The sequence below is a fragment of the Hibiscus syriacus genome, unplaced genomic scaffold (assembly GCF_006381635.1).
Source record: "Hibiscus syriacus cultivar Baekdansim isolate YM2019G1 unplaced genomic scaffold, ASM638163v2 tig00110319_pilon, whole genome shotgun sequence".
NCBI classification, from domain to species: domain Eukaryota; kingdom Viridiplantae; phylum Streptophyta; class Magnoliopsida; order Malvales; family Malvaceae; genus Hibiscus; species Hibiscus syriacus.
Window position 1 is genome coordinate 734,063 of NW_024062678.1, and position 26,734 is coordinate 760,796.

At 34.9% G+C, this 26,734-nt stretch overlaps 2 protein-coding genes and 3 pseudogenes across 3 annotated transcripts; 4 read left to right on the forward strand and 1 right to left on the reverse strand.

Annotated features, from left to right (window-relative positions):
* Window positions 1-1,074: 1,074 nt before the first annotated feature.
* On the forward strand, window positions 1,075-2,792 carry LOC120117108 (short-chain dehydrogenase TIC 32 A, chloroplastic-like). The gene is made up of 7 exons (XM_039137444.1): window positions 1,075-1,301; window positions 1,486-1,717; window positions 1,806-1,885; window positions 1,966-2,119; window positions 2,228-2,306; window positions 2,385-2,472; window positions 2,550-2,792. The coding sequence occupies exons 1-7, from the start codon at window positions 1,094-1,096 to the stop codon at window positions 2,786-2,788; spliced, it is 1,080 nt and encodes a 359-aa protein (XP_038993375.1). The 5' UTR covers window positions 1,075-1,093; the 3' UTR covers window positions 2,789-2,792.
* A 959-nt stretch (window positions 2,793-3,751) lies between these two features.
* Window positions 3,752-7,421, forward strand: LOC120117287 (annotated as a pseudogene).
* Window positions 7,274-9,441, reverse strand: LOC120117286 (annotated as a pseudogene).
* LOC120117161 lies at window positions 9,434-10,811 on the forward strand (annotated as a pseudogene).
* An 11,099-nt stretch (window positions 10,812-21,910) lies between these two features.
* On the forward strand, window positions 21,911-24,238 carry LOC120117288 (NEP1-interacting protein-like 2). Of its 2 annotated transcripts, XM_039137577.1 has the most exons (5): window positions 22,032-22,666; window positions 23,369-23,521; window positions 23,717-23,803; window positions 23,891-24,013; window positions 24,090-24,235. In XM_039137577.1, exons 1-5 carry the CDS (start codon window positions 22,103-22,105, stop codon window positions 24,216-24,218), a joined length of 1,056 nt encoding a protein of 351 aa, XP_038993508.1. In that variant the 5' UTR covers window positions 22,032-22,102; the 3' UTR covers window positions 24,219-24,235. The 2 variants fall into 2 exon arrangements, with proteins under 2 accessions (XP_038993509.1, XP_038993508.1); XM_039137578.1 differs by lacking the exon at window positions 23,369-23,521 and having other exon boundaries at window positions 21,911-22,666; window positions 24,090-24,238.
* Window positions 24,239-26,734: the final 2,496 nt, after the last annotated feature.

Below are 26,734 nucleotides of genomic sequence, written 5' to 3' on the forward strand. Positions count from 1 at the left end.
GAGTGTGTCTCAAGAGGGTGACCGAGATTCCTCTTCTAGATTTTAAATAAACTATATTATATAGTTTGGATATGCTGGTTATCACTTGACCAATTATTAGTAAGACGAGCCACGACACTTATTAGATTTGCTATGTGATTTTATCTAACTGTATGAACCATTAGTTTTTAGATTATGAAAAGGTGATCCGATATATGTCATAATATAACAATTTCAAATGGAATATATCATATCTTTGGCTTGGGTTAAAATATAAGTTATGTGAGTTCCTTCAATTTTATTGAAGTTATAAAAAGAAGATGATAAATTGAAAGGGAAATAAATGAAAACGGAAAAAATAATATAATTTGTGTTAGATTTTGTATTATTCGAGCATTTAAAGTATTATAATTTTGTTATAATAAATTTATGAGATATGTATAGATATTAATATTATTATTTTTTGAATAGTTTAGTATAATATAATTACAAGGTAATAAGATATTAAAGATATCAACATTTTTTTAATCTGTAAAACCAATTCATGAGTTTATAATTGCTTAAATTTAATTTTTTTAAGAAGAATAATATTTTCATTTTACCAATAAAATCATTAGATAAATTCTTTATATTAATTTTAAAAATCTATGATATCCTGACATAATTGGCATTAATTACATGCAGGAATGCAATCATGTCCGGATTTGTCCTTTATTTGGACACCTTCATCCCAGAATCCGACTTAATTACCAGATTGGTCTGGTTATCCAAAAATTCAAATCCAAAGATAAGTCAACATTTGCTACTTCACTCGATTGTTTATACCTATGCAAACGCAAAGCAACGTATAATTATAAAAACGTCAGTTGCTTTTTTAATCAGCAAACTCCACAATGGCAGGCACCCGTTAAGGCCGAGAGACAAGTCACTATGACATCACATAATGCTGGGTTTTTTTCTCCCTAAAAACATCGGCTACTGACTGGACCACCCAATCCTAGGTGCTTTCCACCCTCCAAAAAACAATCATTCACATGAACAATGGTTTAATTTGTATTAGAAATTAACTAAGATTTTATTTTCCCAGGGTTTTCATGTGGTACTGCTACAAGCTATGTGCAGTATATATTTCTTGGTTCTAGCCATACTTCTGCCTTGCTGCTTCGAGATTCTAAGCTTACGCTGCTCCACCGTCATGAAGGAAACACTCAGGTACTTGGCCGGCATTGCTGGTCCCAGCGGCTATGGCTCCAAAACTACCGCCGATCAAGTTGCTCGATCTTCTTCTTTCCCTTCTCATCATCTCACTGCCATAATCACCGGTAAGTCATGTTTTGTTGCTGTATGTTTGATTGTTTTCCTGCTAACGGGTTGTTCTTTTTGTTTGTACAAAGATATGGTTTTGTCTCTTGTTACATACAGACAAGTATTAAGTACATATATAGCATATTTGGCTTTATTCAATAGTAATTTTTAGTCTTACAAGTGGAACCATGTGTGTTGAAGGGGCGACTTCCGGTATCGGAGCGGAGACGGCGAGGGTGCTGGCGAAGAGAGGAGTTCGAGTAGTGATACCGGCGAGGGATCTGAAGAAGGCAATTACATTGAAGGAAGGAATTGAGAAGGAGAATCCGAATGCTGAGGTTATCTTGTTTGATATTGATCTCAGCTCATTGGCTTCTGTCAAGAGATTTTGTACTCAGTTCCTTGCTCTTGAACTGCCACTTAACATCCTCATGTGAGTTCAATTACATTACTTGATCCTTCTTCTGATGATGATGATCATGATGATGATGAAAACAATATATGAAACATCAATTTTGCAGAAACAATGCAGGCATATTCTCTCAAAATTTGGAGTATTCCGAGGACAAAATTGAGATGACATTTGCAACAAATTACTTGGGTACATGCACAACCTTTTGTTTTCTTTTCAAGCTATATGTAATCGGTTGATACAAGTATGCATGTATTTTGTATTGGCAGGACATTATTTACTTACAGAAATGCTAATAGAAAAGATGGTAGAAACAGCAGAGGAAACAGGCATCCATGGAAGAATCATTAACCTTTCTTCTGTGATTCACAGTTGGGTCAAAAGAGACTGTTTCACCTTCACTCAGATGCTCGACCCCAACAGGTAACTAACTTCCGACTCTTCATCTATTCGTCGATACGGCTGGAAAAAGGTCGAAATATTGTACATTATGATAAAAACAAACTTTATATGTTGATAATGGTGATGCAGTTATAATGCAACCCGTGCTTATGCTCAATCCAAACTGGCAAACATATTACATGCCAAGGAAATAAGCAGACAGCTAAAGGTCTGAAACTTATTTAAACTTTCTGTTTTGAAAAAAATATCATTGCTTAATTCTACAAACAACCAATGGAATTTGCAGGCAAAGAATGCAAAAGTGACCATCAATGCAGTTCATCCAGGAATTGTAAAGACTGGGATTATCAGAGCACACAAGGGCTTTATTACAGGCAAGTTATTTCCATGTTAAAAAACAACTAAATCTAATTTAATGACTGACCAATTGTTGTGTATAATCTAAATGCAGATTCTCTATTCTTTATTGCTTCCAAACTGCTCAAGTCTACCTCACAGGGTGCATCGACTAGCTGCCATGTAGCATTGAGTCCACAAGCACAAGAGTTGAGTGGGAAATACTTTGCAGACTGCAATGAATGTAGCTGCTCAGCCTTAGCCAATGATGAATCCGAGGCTCGAAGGCTGTGGATGCAGACCCGAGCTCTGATCAACAGAAGATTGCAGTATCAAATCCCTGCACCATCTTAGAACATTTCATTATTTACCATGTTTTATGTAAAATGGTAAACTTAGATTGATTAGAAAGCTTAGTTTGTACATAGTACCTATAAATGAGCATGACATTTTACAGGGATTATTTTGGATACTGAATAAGAGGGGTGTTGTGAATCAACCCCTATGTTAGGTTGTACATGGATTTTTGCTATAAATTGGATAGAAAGTGTATCTTGTTTTGGACATTTTTTACTGTTGATACTCTGCTTTTAAAAAGGCCAAAAGCTATAATGGTGGATGCTGGACCAATAGGGATCATCACATTCTTGAAAGACCAAACCTTTTTACAGGTTGCAGTAAGATACTTAAATGGGGTAAGGTGCAGTTTGGTATTCTCTTTGGCCATCAAGGACTAAACTGAAAGAGAAGGAATATAATAGGGGACAAGAATAAATTACAGAAAATTTGTTCAAAAAGAAACATGCTTGTTACGTCTCATGAACACGTACTAACACGAATATGAACACGAATCAGACCAAATGGATGACGACAATATACTTATGTGGACTTTAACATCAATCAAACCAATTAACTATTTGATTAATATTTTTTGAAGACACATATTGTTATTAGTCTGATTATAACATCCCATTGAGCTATCAATAGTAACGAACAATGTTTAATGAATCATTAAAAAGGTTCGATATAACATATTACAAGAATCAACATGGAATTTGAAGCACAACAAAACCTCCAAAATATTTGGAAAACAAATATAGATTTGAAGCGAAATAATATAACACGTGACAGCCGACACCCAGCAAGGGAGAAGGAAAACCAGTGTGTATGCATTAATCCCACGTGATCATTACACATGGAATGAATTGATTTTGTTAGCAAAACATATTTTAATAATGATGGAGTAATTCAATATTCAGACTTTGTTGTTGAGTTGGTTTAGTATTAGATGTACAATAGAAGAACATGGCACCCCCTTCTTCCTCAGCTCTCCTCATTTCTTCAAATTAATAGTATTTATCAAGGAACAAAGATGCTTTAAAAATGGCTTCCAAAGCCCAACTCTTCATCTCTCTCCTTCATTTACCTTCTCCTTCAAAACCCAAGTAAACTAAAGTTATGCTTTTTCTTGCTTTACCCACAATTTTCCATCAACTAAACTCTCTTTTTGCTACAGGTCTTTAAGCATCGGCTGCTGTCTCTCCATAGAACAAGCAAGAAATGATCAAACCACTAGCAGCAACAAGGCCCCGACCGGCCTCCGCGTGGCATTCGCTGCTGGTGGCACCGGCGGACACATCTACCCAGTTGTAGCAATAGCAGACGAGCTCAAACTCGTTAACCCAACCTCCAAGTTCATCTTTTTGGGCTGCCCCAACAGCATGGAAAGCACTGAGATTCCCTCAGCTCATTTTGAGTTCAAATCAATCCCGGCTGTCCAATTAGCCAGGCCTTTCGTCTCCCTCCGTAATCTCCTCCTCCCGTACCGTCTGATCGAATCCATCATCAAATGCTATATCCTTTTGTCCAGATTTGGACCCCATGTAGTCATTGGAACCGGTGGGTATGTTTCTTTTCCCGTCTGTTTAGCTGCTTTACTGAAAGGGGTCGAGGTTGTGGTCCAAGAGCAAAACTCTGTTCCCGGTATTGCTAATAGGGTTCTCTCTTTGTTTGCTGATTTGGTGTTTGTTGCATTCAACTCAACGGTTGAGAGTTTCCCAAGGAAAGAAAAGTGTGTTGTCTGTGGGGAATCCCATCAGATTGTCTTTGAAAGGTTCAGTCGCAAAGGCGGTGTCGATGTCGCATTTTTTCCCATGGCTAGAAACAATGGAGGGTTCTGCAGAGGAGATAAAAGTGGTTTTGGTTCTTGGAGGGTCTTTAGGAGCTAATGCTGTCAACATTGCTTTGTTGCATGTGTACTCCCAGTTGCTGTTGGAACATAAGAATTGGTTCATTATATGGCAGACAGGGGTACATTCATTTGATGAAATGGAGAGCTTGGTTAGGAACCACCACCGGCTGCTTTTGACACCGTAAGTCGCGCTGTGCTCCAATCCCAGTTGCTGTTGGAACATAAGAATTGGTTCATTATATGGCAGACAGGGGTACATTCATTTGATGAAATGGAGAGCTTGGTTAGGAACCACCACCGGCTGCTTTTGACACCGTAAGTCGCGCTGTGCTCCAATGTAGGATTATTTTTGTTCTGTTATGTCAAATGACTAACATTGTTTGCTTGATTCATTTAAGAGGTGATACTAGGTTCCCTGCAGATATTGTATTTTTCTTTCAACTGTTTAACGCACAAGTATGGTTTGCTTTGTTCTGTTACGCCTCGTCTGCTGGCTAGTTATGATTTAGGAATGCAGTACACTGAATGAACTAATGAAGCAAACATGTTTAACACTGAAGAAATAATGCCTTTGCAGCAACTCTGTAAAGACTTCATTTATTTTTACCTTGTCATTGCTATTGATCTAAAAAAATTGACAATAAAGATGAAGTTGAGAAGATAATTAGGGGAAATACTTGGTACTTTTTTGAATTTATGTGTAGTTAGATTGGAGAGAACTTTACATAACCAGGTATTGCTGGAGAAAATTAAAGAATGAATTGTTCTCCATTAGTCACAAGGGCACACTAGTTTGGTTGAAGCATGCACAAGCACGTGTGGATTGGTTGTTCTTTTATGTTCTTAGTTTGATAAGCCACTCCCATTGACACATCTTCACATTGAAGAGAAGTCAAATATGTAACAGGCCTGGGCTTGTTCGAATATCCAGGTCAAGGTGCATCTTTTTGTTTGCGTTGTAAGATTAAGTGCTTCGTATTTTATCTTGAGCTCGCTCGACTGCTAGAATCTACTTTTTGAGCTGATATCGTTCTACTTATGTAGTGATAAGTGTATATAGTTTTCAGAGCAACTTGGACATGGTTGTGCTGATGTAGATAAGACCTATAGGTGCCCCATCTTGTTGCTGGAATTCACACGAAGTAGTAGGCTCATGTTTACGTTATTATAGGTTATGGCCTTATCAAAAGGCACATCTCTCATGTAACGTGGCTGGCATCAATAATCAACTTAAGCTCTTATAAAATCATTTGTTCTTTCAGATTGTGTATTTACATATTGGGCTTCTTTTCATTCATGTTTATCTGATCTAATTAGCATTTCTTTAAATTACTGGTATCCATCTTATTAATTTGGCAGTTGTACCGCAGAGGCCGGATCCTTGCTTCTAATTCCTGTGATTTTCTAGAAGTATGCTCGAAATGTGACGAGCTTATTGTTCAAATCTTGTCTATATTTGTGGTTGCTAAGTGAAGCTTAGATTTTTGAAATGATTATGTGCTTACCAAAGTGTCTATGTTTTGAGTTCCCTAATATCTGATGTAGCTCTGAAATTATCAAGGTTCTTGCATTCAATGGATATGGCATACGCAGCAGCTGACCTCATCGTTTCACAAGCCGGTGCAATGACTTGTTCTGAGATCCTGGCTACTGGGAAACCTGTTATATTGGTATGCCAAAAACCATTTCCTCTTTTCTCTTTCTTTTTTGGGCCTCTTTAGGCATCAATTAACCTCAATTATTGAAACCATAAGGGAGCTAACTAGATTATTTTACAATTCAAATATGCTAGCTAAGATGGCTCTACCATTTGACATGTGGTTATTTGTTCGGAGAACATATTTTTCGAATTTTGGTAAAGGAAATTCTTAATAACTGCATCTTTATTTGTTCAGAAGGTGTGCCTCTAGAATACTTAGATTGTTTCTTTTTCAAGGTTCGGGAATCATGCTTTCGAAAATGTTTCATGACACAGAAGTCTAATTGTACAGTTGATGATACATGTACCTATACAATTTATACATCTTTCTAACTTGTTCTTATTCTTGTTATTGGATTAGATCATTGCCAATATAGAATGTGAGCCTAGACAGTAGACACCTACCCGAATTACAACGTTTTGCCTCTTTTTATTTTCAACTTATTTGTGTACTTATTTGTTGTCTCTTGGATGCTGTAGGTACCACCATCCCCAAATGTTGCAGAAGGGCATCAACACAGAAATGCTTCTCTAATGGCAGACATAGCGGGTTCAAGGGTTATAACTGAGGATGAACTTGATTCAACTACTCTTTTGGGACAGCTATATCTGAAATATTAGGTATTTTACATCTGTTGCTTGCTTTCAGGATTCGTATTACAATTGGAGATTGGGAGATACGAATCCAGATTACTTAATTTGCCAAATGGACTCCCCTTTATTGGGACATATTTATTTCATGTCAGGCTAGTGTTATGCTTGAAACATACCTAACATTTGCTGCATGGATTTTGTTATCTATTGCATGACACAGGGAATGAGAGATTGCTGGCGGAGATGTCTGAGAGGGCTCTGAAAGCTGCAAAGCCCGATGCTTCTTCGGAGATTGCAAAACGCATACTTTCCCTAATTAACTTATCTGGTAAGGAAGTTGATGGATAACAATTTATCCTGGTTAGCAACCCTGGATGTTCATTGTTGTTGTGAGATCTGATAGTTCTTGTTCATGGATATCAATCAATAACTTTCACAAATAGCTTTGTTGAGGTGTATAATAAAGCTAGTACACAAAGTTCAATTACAACACCAATCATCATCAGTTGCAACGATTCGATAATGAAGGGAAGAAGGATCCTTCCTGCAATTCATGCTAAACAAATGAAGTTTATACACGTTTGATGTTTCAAGTTGTTATGTCACAAGACATACAAAAGTATACGGCGATTCTTTTCCGAGTAAATACAAATGTGTAACCAGACGATCTTAACTGCTGGTGACCAAGAAGTTTTCATGGATGAAAATGCTTGACATCCATGGAAGGAAAACCGGACTGTGCTGTTCTCATTCCTCGAAGCAAACTCTTCCCAATAATCAAAACAGAGATTCAGAAATCTAGATAATTTTCTATGATGAGCTGAAAGAACAAGGATGAAACTCACCGGGCCGGTATAATCCAGAAGCCAGGTACAATACACTTACGCTTCTTCGAATCTCGTGTGTTTTGTTGTGTGTGGCAAGGAACGTCAGTGCTTCAACTATGTTTGGTCCTGTATCTTCAGCTTCCATTCTTTCTAAATTCTTTTTGTAATAGAACACCGCCTCCTCGTGACGACTGAGTTCTCTATGTAACTCTGCTAGTCGATGCAGGATGATTTCTTCTGTATCATTACAAGTCGCAGCCCTTTTGTAACATTTGATGACCTCCCTAAGCATGTGCAGTTGTTCAGATTCATAGCATTGAGCCATGGCAATCCATAACCGAGAATCGATTGGCTGGAAGAAAGCAGATTCCCGGAAATAATGCAAAGCATAATGGGGCATCCCATCATCTCATATGCTTGTCCCAACCCATACCAGGCTCGATAATCGCGGGGATTTATGTCCACAGCCCGTCGATAGGCATCAACTGCAGTAGGAGTGTTTTTCATCTCGACATACTCGTGGCCCATTAGAGTCCAAGCAGATAAATATTTTTTGTTCAATCTGAGCGCCCTCCTAAAGTACATGACAGACTTTCCATGCTGTCCTTTTAAATTATAGTAATTTCCGATAATGCAGCAAGACTCGGGCTGCTACCTATCCGTCATAATGACCCTGTGAGCAAGGTAGCTCAAGGCAGAGAAATATTCCTTTGTGTAGAGCATATTTGAGTATGTATCCATGTCTTCTACTCGATACGGGTCATTCCTCAGGAGGTGTTCAAAGATCACTTCAACTTGATCTAAATCCCTCAGACTATACTACGCCTTTGCAATTTGAGCCCGTATATTATTACTAAACATAAACGTACCCTGCAGATTTTCATATTTCCATATCGATTTATTGTGCAATTTGAGCTCTTGGTAAACACTAGCAAGAAAAAACTCCATCCAGTGATTACCGAGATCGAGGCTGTTCAAGACGTCGACCGTAGTGCACAAGGATAACAACTCCGACCAGGCATTCCAATTCCAAGGGTAACTATTTACGGATCCCCACGAGAATTTCGTGGGCAAGATCGCCATTGCCGTTCTCTTTAAGTACAATACCATACAAGTACAACCCAAAAGGATCAATCATATTGTTCTTGCAAAGAGTTGATAGCTCCCTCTCTAGAGAAACCAATTCGCGGTTAACAGCATCACTCTTGCCCGAGGAACCTTCAAGTTCTATCGTTTCTTCTTCTTTCCTCTTTTCTCCTGCCTTCGTGATCAGCTGCTTTCACAATCAACGGAAAAACACAAAAAACGTAAGATAGCTTCAAGAAAACACAGTATTGGCATCAAAATAGAAGACCTATAAACAATGTATACTAAAGAGATAGGTGGCCAACTAAAGCTCATGTAACATAAAAATCATATACCAGCTGTGACATCAACAATCAAATTTACACAATCAACACCAGGGATCATGATGTTTAAAATACTATAAGATAATGGTATGAGAAGTGAACAAACCAAATAAATAGCATAACACTGTAAGAATACGGATTTCTTTCACTTTGCTACAAGGTAAAAGTTACCATGTATCGCTTCATCTTCCTCCATCACAGGAGTGACACATAGGTAACACCAGCGGGAGGTGTCGAAGTGATCTCATTGGTTCAGAACCTTCTTCAAATACTTGAGTTACCGCTGCCGCTTCCGGTCTCAGCAACCTCATTTTGGCATCCACCAGCCGCCAGTCCCTAATCAAATCACTCCTCTGCCCCTCCATCTATTGGACCCCTCTTTTAGTTGACACGATCCTTAAGCAGCTTTGGAACCACGGCCCCAAAGCCCTCCAGTTCTTCCACATCCTCCTCCACAACCATCCCACCTACGTCCACTCCGCCTCCTCATTCGACCACGCCATCGACATCGCCGCCCGTCTCCGAAACTACGCCACCGTCTTCACCCTCCTCCACCGCATGCGCTCTCTCCGCCTCTACCCCACCCCCAAAACTTTCGCCATAATCGCTGAAAGGTATGTCGCCGCTGGTAAACCCGATAAAGCACTTAAAATCTTCTTGTCGATGCATCACCTTGGTTGTTTACAGGATTTACATTCTTTTAATACCATTCTCGATGTTCTATGTAAAGTTAGACGTGTTGAGAAAGCATGGAACTTTTTTTAAAGTGCTCAGGGGAAGGTTTCAAGCTGATGTTATCAGTTATAATATAATTGCAAATGGTTGGTGTTCAATGAAGAGAACAAATAAGGCTCTTGAGACTTTAAAAGAGATGGTGGAGAAAGGTTTGAGTCCGAATTTGACTACTTATAACATAATCCTCAAAGGGTACTTTCGAGCTGGTCAAATCGATGAGGGCTGGAAGTTTTTCCTGGAAATGAAAAGGAGAAAGATTGAAGTCGATGTTGTTACTTACAACACTGTGGTTCATGGTCTTGGTGGTGTTGGTGAGATTAAGAGGGCTCAGAATGTTTTCAATCAGATGGTTGATGATAGCGTGTTGCCTTCTGTTGCAACATACAATGCTTTGATTCAAGTTCTGTGTAAGAAAGACAGTGTAGAGAATGCTGTTTCGGTTTTTGAGGAGATGTTGAAGAAGGGCTATGCTCCGAATTCGACTACTTTCAATGTGGTTATTAGGGGTTTGTGTCATAGAGAACACATGGAAAGGAGTATGGAATTCATGGATAGGATGAGGGATGACGATTGTGGACCGAATGGGCAGACTTACAATATCGTGGTACGGTACTTTTGTAACTTGGGTGAGATCGAGAGAGGCTTGGAGTTGTTTGAGAAGATGAGCAGTGAGAATTGCTTGCCAAATTTGGATACATACAATATGTTGATAAGTGCAATATTTGTAAGGAAGAGATCCGATGACATGTTGGTGGCTGGTAAGTTGTTGGTCGAGATGGTTGATAGAGGGTTTACTCCCCGAAGATTAACTTTCAACCGTATCTTGGATGGACTTTTTCTGGCTGGTAATCGAAGTTTTGCAAAGGAAATTTTGAGATTGCAGAGCAAATGTGGTCATCTTTCGCGACGGATTAAACTGTGAATCGGTTTCGAAGTTTGGCATGTTGATCCTTTGGTGCTTCTTGAATGTGTAAATGCAATGTGATTCTGTGTGAATTTGAAGTTCTTGAATGCAGAACTCCATTGACCGCCAAACTTGAAACGTGTTCTGTATCTCATTCCCTTCTTTTTAAGCATCCGCCCCTCCTTTGGTTCCTTGGAATAACTTACCTGTGTTGTTCATAAAATGCTTGAATTTCCATGGTCTCAATCTATGAAACGGCCGCCATTTTTTCGAACTCTAACATGGGAGATATTTGTCTCTACAAGCAATGTTAAGAAAGCACCTCTAATGACAGACTCATTCATTCTTCAAAACTGGTATTATGTGGTCTTGACGAGCTTCCAGGATAGCGGTCTCTGTCACTTCTTGGCGAACGAACTCAGTAGGTTTCGACAATATTACTCCGATATTTGAGCACTCATAGGGATAATTATCCGAGTGAAGAGAGCGTGTCACGTCATCCTCGTTTTTCGAGGAGTCTTCATCCACTCATGCAAGTATCATAGATCGGATCTGTAGGCGTCGACCAGAAATAATCGGCGTTTTTCAAAAAAAAAAAATCATCTTTTTAATTTAATATTTTTAATCAATCACGGATCAGACTATATTTCCTGATTTAACATCCTTTACAGTAAGGCGCGCCTTTTACCGTGCTATACGTTGATTTGACGCTACGTGGGGTAAGGCGTGTCCCCTAAGACATTCTTTATGCTGACATGGATACACGTGTAAATGGGTGAGGATAGGTTGGTAATTAAAGGTATGGCGCGACGTAAGGGCCGCGCCTTACCTGTGATTCTGTCACGCGTCAGAAAGGCGCGAGCCCTGTCCCACACTATACTCTTAATTATCAAATTATCTCTGCCCGTTTACACTCATCTCTCCCTATAAATACATCAATTCTCAATCACTTTCATCACACCAAATCCTCTCAACTTTTCTCAAATACTCTTATATTCTATTATTAAGGTATATTTTATTATATTTAGTATTTTTTAGTAATTTATTTAATTATTTTAATTGCTTAATATTTTATTTAATTAATTTTTTTACAGATATAAAATGAAAGGCGATCTATTTTGGTTAGATGGAAATCATATATCTCGACACTTTGCTGATACGGTAATATTTTAACATTTTAATTTTATTTATTTATTTATTTAATGCATGATTATTAGTTTAAAAATTAATTTGTGTAATTATTTATTTTTTAGGAAATATACCGTATATTAGATCCTTTTATTAGGAACCTTAAGTTAGTTATACCTACTCGTGTAATGTCGTATTTAGTAGAGGCTAGATTCGGTCACCTAGGTAGATATCAGGGTCACTGTAAGATAGAACCATACTTTATTTCTGCCTTAGTAGAGCGGTGGAGGCCGGAGACCCACGCATTCCATCTTCCGTGCGGAGAGTGCACGATCACGCTTGAGGATGTTTCTATGCACCTGGGGCTTCCGGTGGATGGAGGTGTGATATCAGGGATAGCTTCCGGTTCTTAGACTACTTTGTGTCGGGTTAGTCTAGGACGTGTCCCAGAAAATTTTAACGGTGGACGGATACCGTTAAATTGGTTAGATGCAAATTTTCGGGAGTTAAGCGAGGACGCGTCTGACGATTAAGTTAAACAATATGCACGGTCATGCATACTGCAGCTGATAGGAGGGTTGCTGATGCAGGATAAATCACGCAACCAAGTTCAATTTATGTGGTTGCAACATCTTGGCGACTTTTATTTGTCTGATCACTCAGTTGGGGCTCGGCAGTTTTGGCTTGCCTGTACAGGGAGATGTGTCGAGCTATTGACTACAAGCGTAATGCTATCGGTGGATGTCTCTTGCTGCTGCAGTCTTGGGCATGGTATCGATTGCCCTTTTTATGTCCCGTTGTCAATAACTCATTCGTATTTTCGCTACTCCTGAGGTAATTATAAAACTGATTTTGTATATTAATAATTTTATACAGTGAATAAGAAATTATTTTCTTGAATAGGTGGTCTACTGATAGGAAAAATCATCAGGAGCTACCTGATGATTTAGAAAAAATTAGGGTGTTAATCGATCAGAAGGCTGGCACACATGTATGAATTTTAATGTTTAAAAATCGATTTTAGATTATAGTTATATAATTAGATTAATATTTTGATAAAAATTATATATATTTGTTTTAGTTTGAATGGGTGTCATATTCTACTGATGATGTGAGGGCGGTGATCCCACCTGAGTTGAGGGGCCCATCAGATGTTTGGATAGCGATGGTCCCCTTGATCTGTTATGCGACCGTTGAGTGGCACTCCACTGATCGCGTGCTCCGACAATTTGGTTGTTTTCAACCAATTCCGGAAGCACCTCGCAATATGGACGAGTTGCATAGCACAGATAGATTTGGCAAGATAGATACAGATTGTCTGGTGAGGCATCATACGTGGGTCGTGTTGTGGGAGGATCGACATCGGCGCATTTCCCATAGAGAGTCCATTTTACTTGACCTCTGGATTTTGGACGACCACGCTCCCTCAATAAACTCAGATTTGGAACAACCGGAAGCCAATCTTGAACCTCATCAGGGTCTTTGTCATTACCTATGGGGGAAACTCAAATTCGTATACCTTAAAAACTCCAGATAGTAGGTATATGGGATCCATAAAATGGTTATAGTCTTGACGTGTATACGAGCAAGTTGCTATCACAAAATGGTTATAGTATGTCCCTTAGATTTACTCTTAACGACACAGCTTCAATCCCTTGAAGAGGTCGCGACAATTCTGTGACACGAAATATTTCATGCCTTCTAGAGAAACTTGTTACAAACATTACATTTGATGCAGAATTTTTTTTCTGTAGATCTGCAATTAATCTAGGGTGATAGACATGACCGTCTTGCATCCAGGTTTGAGCTTGTCCCCCGAGCTTCATAAAAAGTACACCAAACGAAAATATGTAGTCTTTACCAAAGTCGCTACTGGTAAGTGACGTGCACCCTTTAAAGTTGAATTGATTGCCTCTGTCAAGTTGGTCGACATGTGTCCATATCGATATCCACCATTATATGCGTTCGTCCACATTTCTTTATCGATGAGGCTGATGTAATCGTATCCTTCCTCGTTCTTCGCCCGCAAATCTTGAAGCATTGATTCAAACGTTCGAGGAAGTAGTTCGTAACCTGATCAAAAAATGTATAACTTACTAACTTGCTTTCTTTGCAAAATTAAAACGATCGAAAGAAAACAAACTACATCAATTTCACTTACCCATGCGCACAATTAATAGACGTTCATCATTTTTCTTGTACCTTCCATGGTAGTTCGCAGTAATGTGTCAGAGACAATACCTATGTTGGATAAAAGGTGGTTGTCACATTGGACCCAAAAACTCCATTGCTGCTTTGATCCCAGCTCCGCGATCTGAAATGACACATATGTTTTCCCTCGTGATATCACGTGCACGTAAATTTCAGAGGAAAAAAACCCAACAATCTGTATCTTCTCCTTCGACAATAGGAAAAGCAACTGGAAGAATGTTGCAATTGCCATCTTAGACAACTGCCAATAATAAAACTTGCTTGTATATTCCATACAAGAAAGTCCCGTCGATCTGGACCACAAGCTTGCAGTATTTGACATCATTAACGCACTGTGGGTAAGTCTAAAAAACCCGGTAGAATTGGCATCGATCGCGGAGAACTCGATCATTATGGCATGCATAGGAGGTTTTGAAGTCCACAATTGTCCCAGGATTCAACCTCCGCACCAGCCTAAACCAGCATGGAAGTTCGTTGTAAGATATATCTCATTCGCCATGAAGTTTGACAATGGCATTTTGTTTTGCCAACCAAGCTTTTTTTATAGGAGACAGTGTACCCATACTACGATTGTATATTTGAAATCAACACAACAACAACTATATGAGAGCTTACTTTTACCATGGGAATGATGGCTTGACATATCACTTCAGAGTCTAAGTTGGGATGATCTTTATTGACCCCTCCAGCATAACATGTGTGAGGACCGTTGTATACTGTTAGTTCTCATCTGTTGTCTTTCCTCTTCCTCTTCGATACACGAACCATCCAACTGCATCCGTTTTCGCGTCGGGTAAAGTAGCATACATATTTTTGGGTCGTGGAGCGGTCGACTCTGGACTGAACAGAATTACGAATATTATAATTTTTTATAGTCATCATCGCTTCTTCCTTACTTGAAAACTCCATGCCTAAATATAACTCACCATTATTTATTGATGAGTAATATTCATAGTCACCGAGATGGGGCATATCCGCAAATTCTGGCCCGTACATTGCATCATAATCAGCTTCATACATGTGTGTTGGAGGGTCAGTTTTGTCACATTTGCTGGAACTTCATCTACATCATCATCACCATCGGAGTTGATTGTGGTGATTCTGGGTGAATGAATAGTCCAGTCTCAGCACCATCCGCACCAAGCTCACGAAGCGGTTCTTCTGGTAGAGATGATTCCCTCAGTGCTCTCCACATTTAGGTCGAAGAACCTACTACTAACACACCTTCCCCTTGAACTAGAATACATATCTGGATTGAGATCGAAAAAGCTCGCAGTCGAATGCCTCCCCTGGAGCTGGAAGTCATCGTGTCAAATGGAAACTGCACAGATTGTTGCATCGATGGCATCTCCATATTAAGGTCAAAGAAATTTATAGATGAATGCCTTCCCCTCAAACTGGACGCGATGTTGCCATACGGATTGTTCGTGGACCCACCTCGGTACATATCGTAAGGAGTTACGGATGAATGTCTCCACATTGAAGTTGATATGCCGACACCATGATGTGGATTTCCCATTATGACATTAAAATCATTACACATTACTGTAGTCGGCTGTCAACTTGATCAACTTGTTCAGCCAGCCCATAGTGTGAGATTAATTGCTGACCCCGAACAGCATGCACTTGAACAAACTTTGCATACATCTCAATATCGCCGTCTGAATAATTACTTTGAGAATCAGCCATCATTTCAACATCATCATTATTCGATAGTTCGAACGCTGTATAAATTAATGGCAACAATGATGTTGGAAATCTGTATTGCAACGACGACATTCTTTTACTACTTCCAACATGAACCTTCCTCGAAATCTTAGTTATCAGCTCCTCAAGAGTTATGTTTCTCTTGAATGATATTTTAACACGCTCATTTGATATGAATACAATGCCGGTTTCATCTTCTTGAATTTCTCCATCATAATAAATAATAGCTGAAAGTCGCGTCATTCTTATAGTTTAAAAGTGCAACAATATTATATCTGTAAAAAAAACAATTGAAACAAACCTGATTAAATAAATAATATATGACCAAAAATATAACAGAATAATTTTTTTGCACATAAACGTAAATAATTTAAATAATATAATTTTATATTATTACATACACCGCAAAAATATTTCGACATATGCTCCCACTTTATAATTCTACAAACACATAAATTAATTGAAAACAATTAGTATAATATTTTTTCAAATAATCATATATAACTATAAAATAAATATTATAACAAAATTACCTTATAACGAAAGATCGATCAAACTTCTGAATCAAATATAAGATGATTGTTGGATGTTATTTACTTATTCAAAGGATTGTTGGTGAGAGAGTTTACGGGAGACGGCTATTTATAGCCGAGAGATGATGCCTTAAAGCCGAGAATTTTGGCGAAAATAATGCAAGGCACGGTCCTTGCACCGTGCCTTGCATTATGCATGTTTGATAATTGAGATAATTGAATAGGGCGGCCCTTGCCCCGCGCTATATCTTACGTGGCATAAGGCGCGGCCCCTGCCCTGCGCCATACACACGTGTATCCATGTCAGCATAAGGCACGCCTCAAGGGGCGCGCCTTACCTCACGTGACGCCAAATCAGCGTATAGCGCGGTGCATGGGGCGCGTTTTACTGCAAAGGGTGTTAGATCGAAAAATATAGTATAACCGGTGCCTGATCGAGAATATTAAATTAAAAAGTTAATTTTTCGAAAAAAAACGCCGATGAGAGGGAGATTTTAGGATAAGGTTGATGGATGATGTTAGTTATTTTATTTTTGAGGAACAATTTGATTATTTGATAATAGAATGCGTGTCACGCTCACTACATCAATTAGTCATAGGATTAAATAATTTGAAGTGATTATAAATGGTTTATTTTTTTTTAATTTGAATGAAGAATTGTAGTAAGATAAATTGTTGATCGATGTTGAAAGATAAACTATTGGTTGATGTTGAAGTTCTCAATCTCCATTGGGAGGTATAGAAGAGAATCTAAGTGATGAGATTTTATTGAGGTCGCATTCGTTTCTCGATTTTTAATGTGTATATTAATTGTAAGATTATAATAACTATTTAGAATTTTTTAGAATAAATAAATATAATTATGTGAATAGGATAAATGAATGTAATTAGGTGACGATAAATTTAATTTTTACATGCGAGTCCATCATATTAATTTGAGATGCTAACAATTCGATTTTGTAGACACGTTTTTCTATATTTTTCAGAGTGTTGAGGTAGTGAAAATTTAACGATAAATGATGACATGTACGGAAGATCTTTGAGGAGATGAGACAATAATAAAAAATGATAATAATATTTTGGTGTCAATTAGATGGCAAGAAATCAAATAGAAATTAAGCAAAGTCTGATAGGTGTGAAAGTAAATTCAAAGGTAGGGTTGATATGGGTCATGTCTCGACTCAACTGCCCTAGCTGAGTCCAATTGAAGCCGTTGGGTGATACTCAACAACTCGGTGCCGTTTTGGTATGAAGTCTTATGGCTATGGCTCTAGTTTCGAAGATGAGGTTGTGACAACTGTAACACTGCTTCTCCTCTTGTCTGATGTCTCTTTCGTTTCGTATCCATCCCCAATGCTAAAGACAAGACCCCTCTCTGCAACTTACCTCCCCTTCACTGTTATTTTTTTAAAATTAGATTTTATGAAAATTTATTATGAAGTTTATCCTTTTAATCTAATTTATTTATTTTTTGTTTAATAAATTTAATATCTCAATCTATTTGATTAAATGATTGTAATTAAATTTTTATTTTTTTTATTTTATCTTGAGAATATAATTTTTAATAATTTTACTAAAATCCGTTATATATAAAAAGTTTTGAGAATGATGTTAAAATGACATCGAGGGGCAAATATTAATTAGTGGTTGTTGTCGTATGTAATTAATGTATTGATGGTGTCCATACCATGCACTGCACATATAAGCTGAGCAATGACAGTGACACACGTCATTTCTTTTACAAAAATTATATATTTAGTTATTAACTATTATTCTAATTTTATTTTAATTATTTAATTATTTTTTAATATTACCTTTTAATTTTATTTTTAAAAAAATAAACAAAAGTATTTGCGTGATATTTTTTTGAATGACATTGTGGTATTATTTTACGGTGATATGTTAATATCAATGTTAATATTTAACAATGTACTACTGAAACAAAATCAAAATATAATTTTAAGTATGATTTAAAAAATAATAGTTAGATTATCAAAACAAAATTAAAATGATACTTGGTGATCGAATACTTAGTTTACCCTATATTTTTTCTAGAGGAAATTATCTATGTATTTTATTTATTCTCACATTATTAATTTAAGAATTTAATTATTTTCTTAAAATCATATTTAATATTATATTATATTTTAATATTGGTTATTAAATCTAATTATTAACTTGATAGAAATGATGATGTAGTTTGATATAATAATAATTTTAGTTTTAAAATTAATATATTTTACCAAAAATTTAAAATAATTCAATAAATATTTAATATTTAAAATATATTATTAAATTAATTTTATTAATAAGTTATTAAATTATTTCAAAATGAAATAAAAACTAAATTATATGGTTTTTAAATATTAAAGATTTATTAAATTATTTTAAATTAGAACTAATTCGATAAAATATGTAATTTTTATGGACTACAATTATTATTATATCATCATTTCTGTTTAATCAGTAATCAAATTTAACACGAGGTATGCAAATAAAAATAAATTAAAAAAACTCAAATAAAAATAAAAATACAAGAAATGTGTAAAATATTAAAGAAGTACTTTAACCTTTCAATTATAGAATAGTAGGGAAAAAGGTAATTTCCAAAATGGAAAATTGAATGAAGAATCCTATTCAGAAAAAAAGCTCATGGGTTATTTTCTCTCACCAATACGCTAAACCTTTTTTATGCTGCTCTTGTTGTTGGTAGAAATATATTAAGAAATATGTATAATGAAAAAATAAGTTCTCAAACATTTCTACAAATGATTATTTTATTTTTTTAGTTTTTTAAAATATTTTAACTTAATTAAAATAATTTACGATTGATAAAATTCATTAGTTGATTAATAATTAACATATATTATTATTGTTTTTGGTTGCTTTTTATGTTTTAAGATTTTACCTTGATTAGTTATTAATTAATGGTGTCATCACTTTAAATGAAGTATCTTAAAACAATTATAATTGAATTTCATTAACAAAAAATGAAAGAAGTCATAATTACAACGCAGTCAATTATAAAAATAAAAATGTGAATAATAGTCATAAAAAGTTAATACAAAAACAAAATTATTAAATCTAAAGATAAGAATAAAAATGAAAATATTCTCTGAGAAGGATGACCAACATAAAAACAATCCAGTAACTTTCATAAAAACTCTCTCTCTATCTAACAAAATATTTACGAAGTGATAAAAGAGTGGCGAACGAACTAAATCATATGACTGCTTGCTTCGTTGCACAATTTTGATTATATCGACAAATAACGTTTTACCAAAGAAGTAACATGATTATATGTGATAACTGACAAACTAATTAGAAAATAAATATCGTGAGAGTTTTTGTGCGAGCACCAAAACGACCACAAAATATATATGAAAAAAGTAAAAAAATAAAATAAAAATCGTAACACAAGAGTAAAAAAAATATCATAAAGACAAAAAATCTTATTCATAATTAAGAAAAAACTCAAGAAAAAAAATAAAAAACTAATAATTATTAACTATAAACAACTAACATTAAAATTAATATTCACATCAAATAAATAAAATTCAAGGGAAAAATGATGAGGTACTAGGCGTATTTTCTGAAATATCACCCTAACCCTATATATTTCTCTGTCAGACATCGTTCAGACTATATTTCTCGATCTAACACCCTTTGCAGGAAGACGCGCCCCCTGCACCGCGCTTTACGTCACGTGGTCGAAGGCGCGCCTTACCAAATGTGTAAAATACATGTATGTTAATTTTGTAAATATTTTTAAACGGGTGCCAAATATGTCATTAATTTCAATTATGGTGACATTTGTGTAAAAACGTCAGGATTTTGAATTGTGCAGACACCCCCACACCGCACGATTCCAGGTTGTAAACTCGATAGGGTTTTGTCACAAGTTAATGAAGTGGAGAGTGTGTATAGTGGTTGAGTTTATTAGTATTTTAGTGTCACAAGTTTATTTTTATAATAATATTTTTTTATAATTTTAAAAATTATATATTTTGAAAAAATTATTGAATAATAATTCATTTGATTCCTCAATTGTAATTAAAAGTTTATTTTAATATTTTTTATATTCTTAAATAATTAATTTTAAAATGCAATAATTTTTTAAAAAATATATGAAATTTATAATTTTTTAAATTATAAAATAGTTATCATCATCATCATCATTTTCTAAAAGAAATACTAATTATAAAACTTTTATAAAATTATTCATATTTTAAAATACTTACCCTCAAAGTTTTTATATACTAGATTATATGTATCGTGTAATTTTAATGCAAAAATTTAAATAGTTTTATTAAAAATGATTAAACATTATTAACTGTCGTTAAAAATTAAAAATTAATGAATAATAATTCATTTGATCCCTCAATTGTAATTAAAAGTTTATTTTAATATTTTTTATATTTTTAAACAATTAATTTTAAAAGGTAATATTTTTTTTCAAAAATATATGAAATTTATAATTTTTAAAATTATAAAATATTTATTATTATCATCATCATCATTTTGTAAAAGAAATACTAGCTATAAAACTTTTATAAAATTATTCATATTTTAAAATATTTATCCTCAAAGTTTTATTATACTAAATTATACGTATTGTGTAATTTTAATGCAAAAACCAAAATAATTTTATTAAAAATGAATAAACATTATTAATTATTGTTAAAAAATAAAAATTAATGAATAATAATTCATTTAATCCCTTAATTGTAATTAAATGTTTATATTAATATTTTTATACTTTTTAAACAATTAATTTTTTTAAAAAAATATTTTTTTCAAAATATATGAAATTTATAATTTTTAAAATTATACAAAATTTATTTTTATAAAAAAATAAACTTGTGGCACTAAAATACTAATAAATTCAACTACTACACACAATGCTTATTTCACTAAAACTCCGGTTCATAATCGGGAACTATATGGTGTGGGGGTGTCTGCACATTTGACGTGTTTACACAAATGTCATTATAATATAAATTAATGATATATTTGACACATGTTTAAAAATATTTATAAAATTAACACTCGAGTTTTTACACATTTGATAACTTCGATTACGTGACGTAAAGCGCGATGTAAATAACGCTCCTTCTTGTAAAATGCATTAAATCGATAAATATAATTTAAATAATGTCTGACAGAAAAAAATAAAAAATTAAGGTGATATTTCGGGAAAAACGCATAGGTACTAATTTTATTATTATTGACAATAAATATTGGTCATATACTATACGATACTTGATCGGAGTTGAAATCAAAAGCGTGATTAAAGGAAAAAGATAGGATGCTTTGCAGTGAAGAAAATGGCTCATTGCTGCTGCTATTTGACTTAATCAACTCCATCTGCTTTGATTACTCCATCTTCATCTTTATTTAACCTTTTAATTGTTCTTTGTAGGCCCCTGCCATCTCTGACTTTTTGAGGACTATGTTCCCTATCTCCTCACCTAAAAAAACAAAGCTTTGCTTACATTTTACAGATTCCAATGGACTCTGCTTGAAAGCTAAATCCCTACAAATTCCAAATACAAGACAATCTTATAGCCTCACATAAAAGACTCCTGCTATTAAAGAAAAGGAATTTTCCCAATAAATAAATACAAATCTGTGCTGCAACCTGCAGAAAATGTTCAAGTCGGTCCATCTTCAACCTCTCTCTCTCTTTCCCTAATCCAAAAGTCTGGTGTTTTTTCATCAATAATAGCCATGTCGTTTTTTCTTACAGAAACCTCTGCTTCTTCATCTTCAACAATGGCGGAACATCTAAAACTAAGGAGGCCAACCAGAAGCCAAACCAGTCCAGACCCAGTGTCGGAAATCCCATCACTAATGCAGTCCACTCGTTCTAAATCTGTCGTTTCCTCTCTGTTCCTCCCCACCGACAATGAAACAACCAAGAAGAAATCCAACCCTTTTAGCCAGTCCACTCTCAGAGGACTTGGCTGCACTGCATCTGCATCGCAGCAGGTGTCGGTGCCTGCCTTGATACGCTCATCGGCAGATTGGGAAGCTAAGAAAGTAAAGAAGAAAAAGAAGAAAAGCAGTAAACGTGTTGGTAACGAGAGCAACAAGGTGCACCACCGTCAGCTAGGTGTGGTTTTGAATGAAGGGAGTGGCTATAACATGAGTTGTGGGGTGATTCAGGATGTTTGGTGCGGGCCTGGAATTGGGTTGTCAGCTGATGCTGTTGGCTCTGTGGATCGTGTTGTGGCAAGGAGAAATGTACCTGCCAGAGGGAAGATTGACCTTGAAAAGCTCAACCACAGGGAGGTATATCCATTTCATCCCCTTTCATCATCCTTTTATGTTATATAAATCTATGTCATTCCATGATTTTTGTGTATTGAATTTGAGTTTTGATCTGGCTCCATGATTAGGTCTTTTCCTGTTCCTATTTGTTTCCTTTTTTGATTCTTAGTTGTGTTCATCCTTGTTAGGTGGATGCTTTCATCTTTGGCATGCTGTTGCATTATTTATGACTTATGAGAATGCTTAATTAGATGACTTTCATTCTCCTTTTGATAATTAATTATATCAATTTTTTGGTCATTCACAAATTCTTTGCATCGAACCCATTGAACGACCTCAATGGTAAAAGATAGAATTATTTTCCCTAAAGGTTTCAGATTTGAGCAGTTGTCTTCAGGGATGTGTATCTGTTTTCAACGACTAACAAAGATTATGAATGAATACTACCTTGTAATTGCCCCAGATTAATGAAAACGATAAATTCTTTGCATTAAGTTGGTTCCTTCCTTGCATTTGAAGCAAAGCATTTATCTTTGGATGAAAAGCCCTTGATGGGCCCTATTAGATTAGAAGATGGTTATGGAGAACTTTTGATAAGCATGTGAATGTTCATGTAACTGATTTTGTTTTCTCCTTTCAGCATGATCAATGTTCTTCTACATTATAATTTATGACATAACTTTGTTATTATGCTTGCTGATTTTGTTTCATAAATGTTGACAGCCTTCTTGCACAGCAAGGCGGACTGTAAATCCCGAAACACTTTCCTTTCTTGATTCTGATTCGGCCTTCATCTCGTCGCTTCCTAAACCCGATTTCTTTGGAGGTAGATCCTATCACCATGCTCGACATCCTTCTCCGGAGGGGCTTGCTGAGGTACTGTACATATTTTGTGCGGCTGCAGCTATAAGAATTTCAAGTGAATATCGGTTATGCAATATTGTTTAAGTGCACAGCTTTTTCATTCTCAGGAGTTTACTATCCTGTGATTCTTTTACTAGCACAAAGAAAACTGTTCAATCTTATTCCATATGGACCATGTTAAAAAAATGCTTATATCTGGTGTAGATGATGATGATGCTACAGAACAACTTGATAATGGGGGCACGTGATCGATTCAGTGAGTGGAGGCTTGATATCGATAGCATGTCGTATGAGGTATGTTATGTTGTGTCTTGATCTTGTTAAATCGTATGATTCTATTTCTTTAAAGAAACAAACATTGATTTCCCTGCTGCAAAACAGCAACTACTGGAGCTCGGTGACAAAATCGGTTATGTCAACACGGGATTGAAAGAAGACGAGATGAGCAGATGCCTGAGAAAGATGAAGGGGTCGATTATGGGAAACAAGTGCATCATTTGCCAGGTGAGTTTGACGATTGAATCGCGTTCTGATTCCATAATCATTTTCTGTTTATTCACACTTGGAATGATTGGATTAGGAGGAAGACGATGAAGAGATGGGAAAGCTATGTTGTGGACACAGTTTCCACATTGAATGTATAAAGCAGTGGTTGGTGCATAAAAATACATGCCCTGTTTGTAAGACCGAAGCAACGCCTAGATGCTAAGCTGTGGATTTTGTGATTTGAGTTGCTGCTTGCTGCTTGGCCATTCCTGTGTTATTTTTTCATGTTTAAATCATATTTAAGATATAATATATTTATGAAATTTTTTATTTGTTTGTGTTATATTGATCTTGATTTATTTACGTATTCGATACATTTTAAATGTTGTTTTTCATATTACTTTGTTTCTTATAATTAGGGTAAGTTCTACTGAGTGGCGTTTAAAAAACGGTTAAAAAACGACGTGATTGGTTAAATAAGTGACCGGTTAAAATTTACACCGGTTATGTTATATCATTTAACCGAAAATATTATTAAGTACAATAACATATTAGGTAGTATTTATATAATGTAATAGGTAGCGTTTATATAATAAAATAGACATTTAACCGAAAATATTATCAAGTACAATAACATATTAGGTAGTGTTTATATAATAAAATAGACATTTAACTGGAAATATTATCTAGTATAATATATTAGGAAATGTTTATATAATGTAATATGTAGTGCTTATATTGACTTATTTTTTTTAACTAAATCGGTATATTTATACCGGTAATATTGCAAATTTACCTATTATATTATAATTATCGGTTTCAATGTTTTTTGGATCGATACAATTTTGAATGTATCGACACTTTATGCGTGCACCTCGTTTGGCATACATTATGGAAAAAAGTATTGACACAAACTTAAAACGTTTCGATATATTATGTAGACATATTTTCTTATAAAACCGGAATATTTCTACCGGGTACATTGTAAATTTAATTATTACATTGTAATTATCGGTTTCGATGTTTTTGGGATCGATAATTTTAATAAATGTATCGACACTTTATGTGTGCACCTCGTTGGGCATATATTCTGGAAAAAAGTATCGATACAAACTTAAAACGTGTCAATACATTATGTAGACCTATTTTCTCATAAAACCGGTATATTTTTACCGCGTACATTGTAATTATCGGTTTCGATGTTTTTGGGATCGATACTTGTAATAAATGTATCGACACTTTATGCGTGCACCTCGTTGGGCATACATTCTGAAAAAAAGTATCGACACAAACTTAAAACGTGTCGATACATTATATATACTTATTTTCTCATAAAATCAATATATTTATACCGGGTACATTGTAAGTTTACCTATTACATTGTAATTATCGGTTTCGATGTTTTTAGGATCGATACTTTTAATAAATGTATCGACACTTTATGCGTGCACCTCGTTTGGCATTCATTCTGGAAAAAAGTATCGACACAAACTTAAAACGTGTCGATACATTATGTAGACTTATTTTCTCATAAAACCAAAATATTTCTACAAGATACATTATAAATTTACATATTACATTGTAATTATCGGTTTCGATGTTTTTGGGATCGATACTTTTAATAAATGTATCGACACTTTATGTGTGCACCTCATTTGACATTCATTCTGGACAAAATGTATCGACACTTTTTAAATTTGTGTCGATACATTATGTTGACATATTCTATCATAAAACTGATATATTTATACCGGTTACATTGTAAATTTACCTATTACATTTTAATTATCGATTTCAATGTTTTTGGGGTCGATACTTTTAAAAAATGTATCGACACATATGTTACCTATTCTCTCATTAAACCAGTGTATTTTACCTATTACTTTATAATAATTGGCTTTGATGTTTTGATTATCGATATTTACAATAAATGTATCGATACTTTTTTAGAAACTTTATGTTTGAGAATCATTCTGGACAAAATGTTGGAAACAAATCTTTGTGTTTACTAATTTTTTTTCGTTAAAAAAACTCTATTTTTACTTTGTTATTGCTGGGCATAAAAAAACAGGTAAAAATTACCTAAAACATCAATGTTTTTTAACATTTCTGGTAAAATGCCCAACAATAACGAAATCAGTAAAAAAAATAATAAAACCGGTAGCGCTTTTACCGATTTTGTTAAGAAACCCGATAAAATATCAAAATAATAACAAAATCGGTAGAAATAATAATGTTTTTGGTAATTTTTATCGGTTTTATTATGCACAACAATAACAAAATCGGTAGCGCTTTTACCGATTTTATTAAGAAACCCGGTAAAATGTCAAAATAATAACAAAACCAGTAGAAATAATGATATTTTTGATAATTTTTACCAGTTTTATTATACACAACAATAATAAAATCGGTATCATTTTTTTAACTGTATATTAAACGTCGCACGTGAACATTTCCCTGGGATTACAATGGAGCGGAATAAACTGTTTCTGTCCGACTTTATGTTATATGGAGATTTCTCTATGGCATTCTACATCCTTTCATTTATTAATTTAGTTCGATATTATAAAACATTATATCATTTAAATGTATTTACCGACATTTTTTTTGAAGTATAATGTTCTTTGGCGATTCAATTACTTTTAAAATTATGTATCTTTTTATATTTTCTTGAATTCAAATTTCCAAAAATGAAAATAAAGAGAATATGGCAAAACCAATGTTTTTTTAGATGAAAAT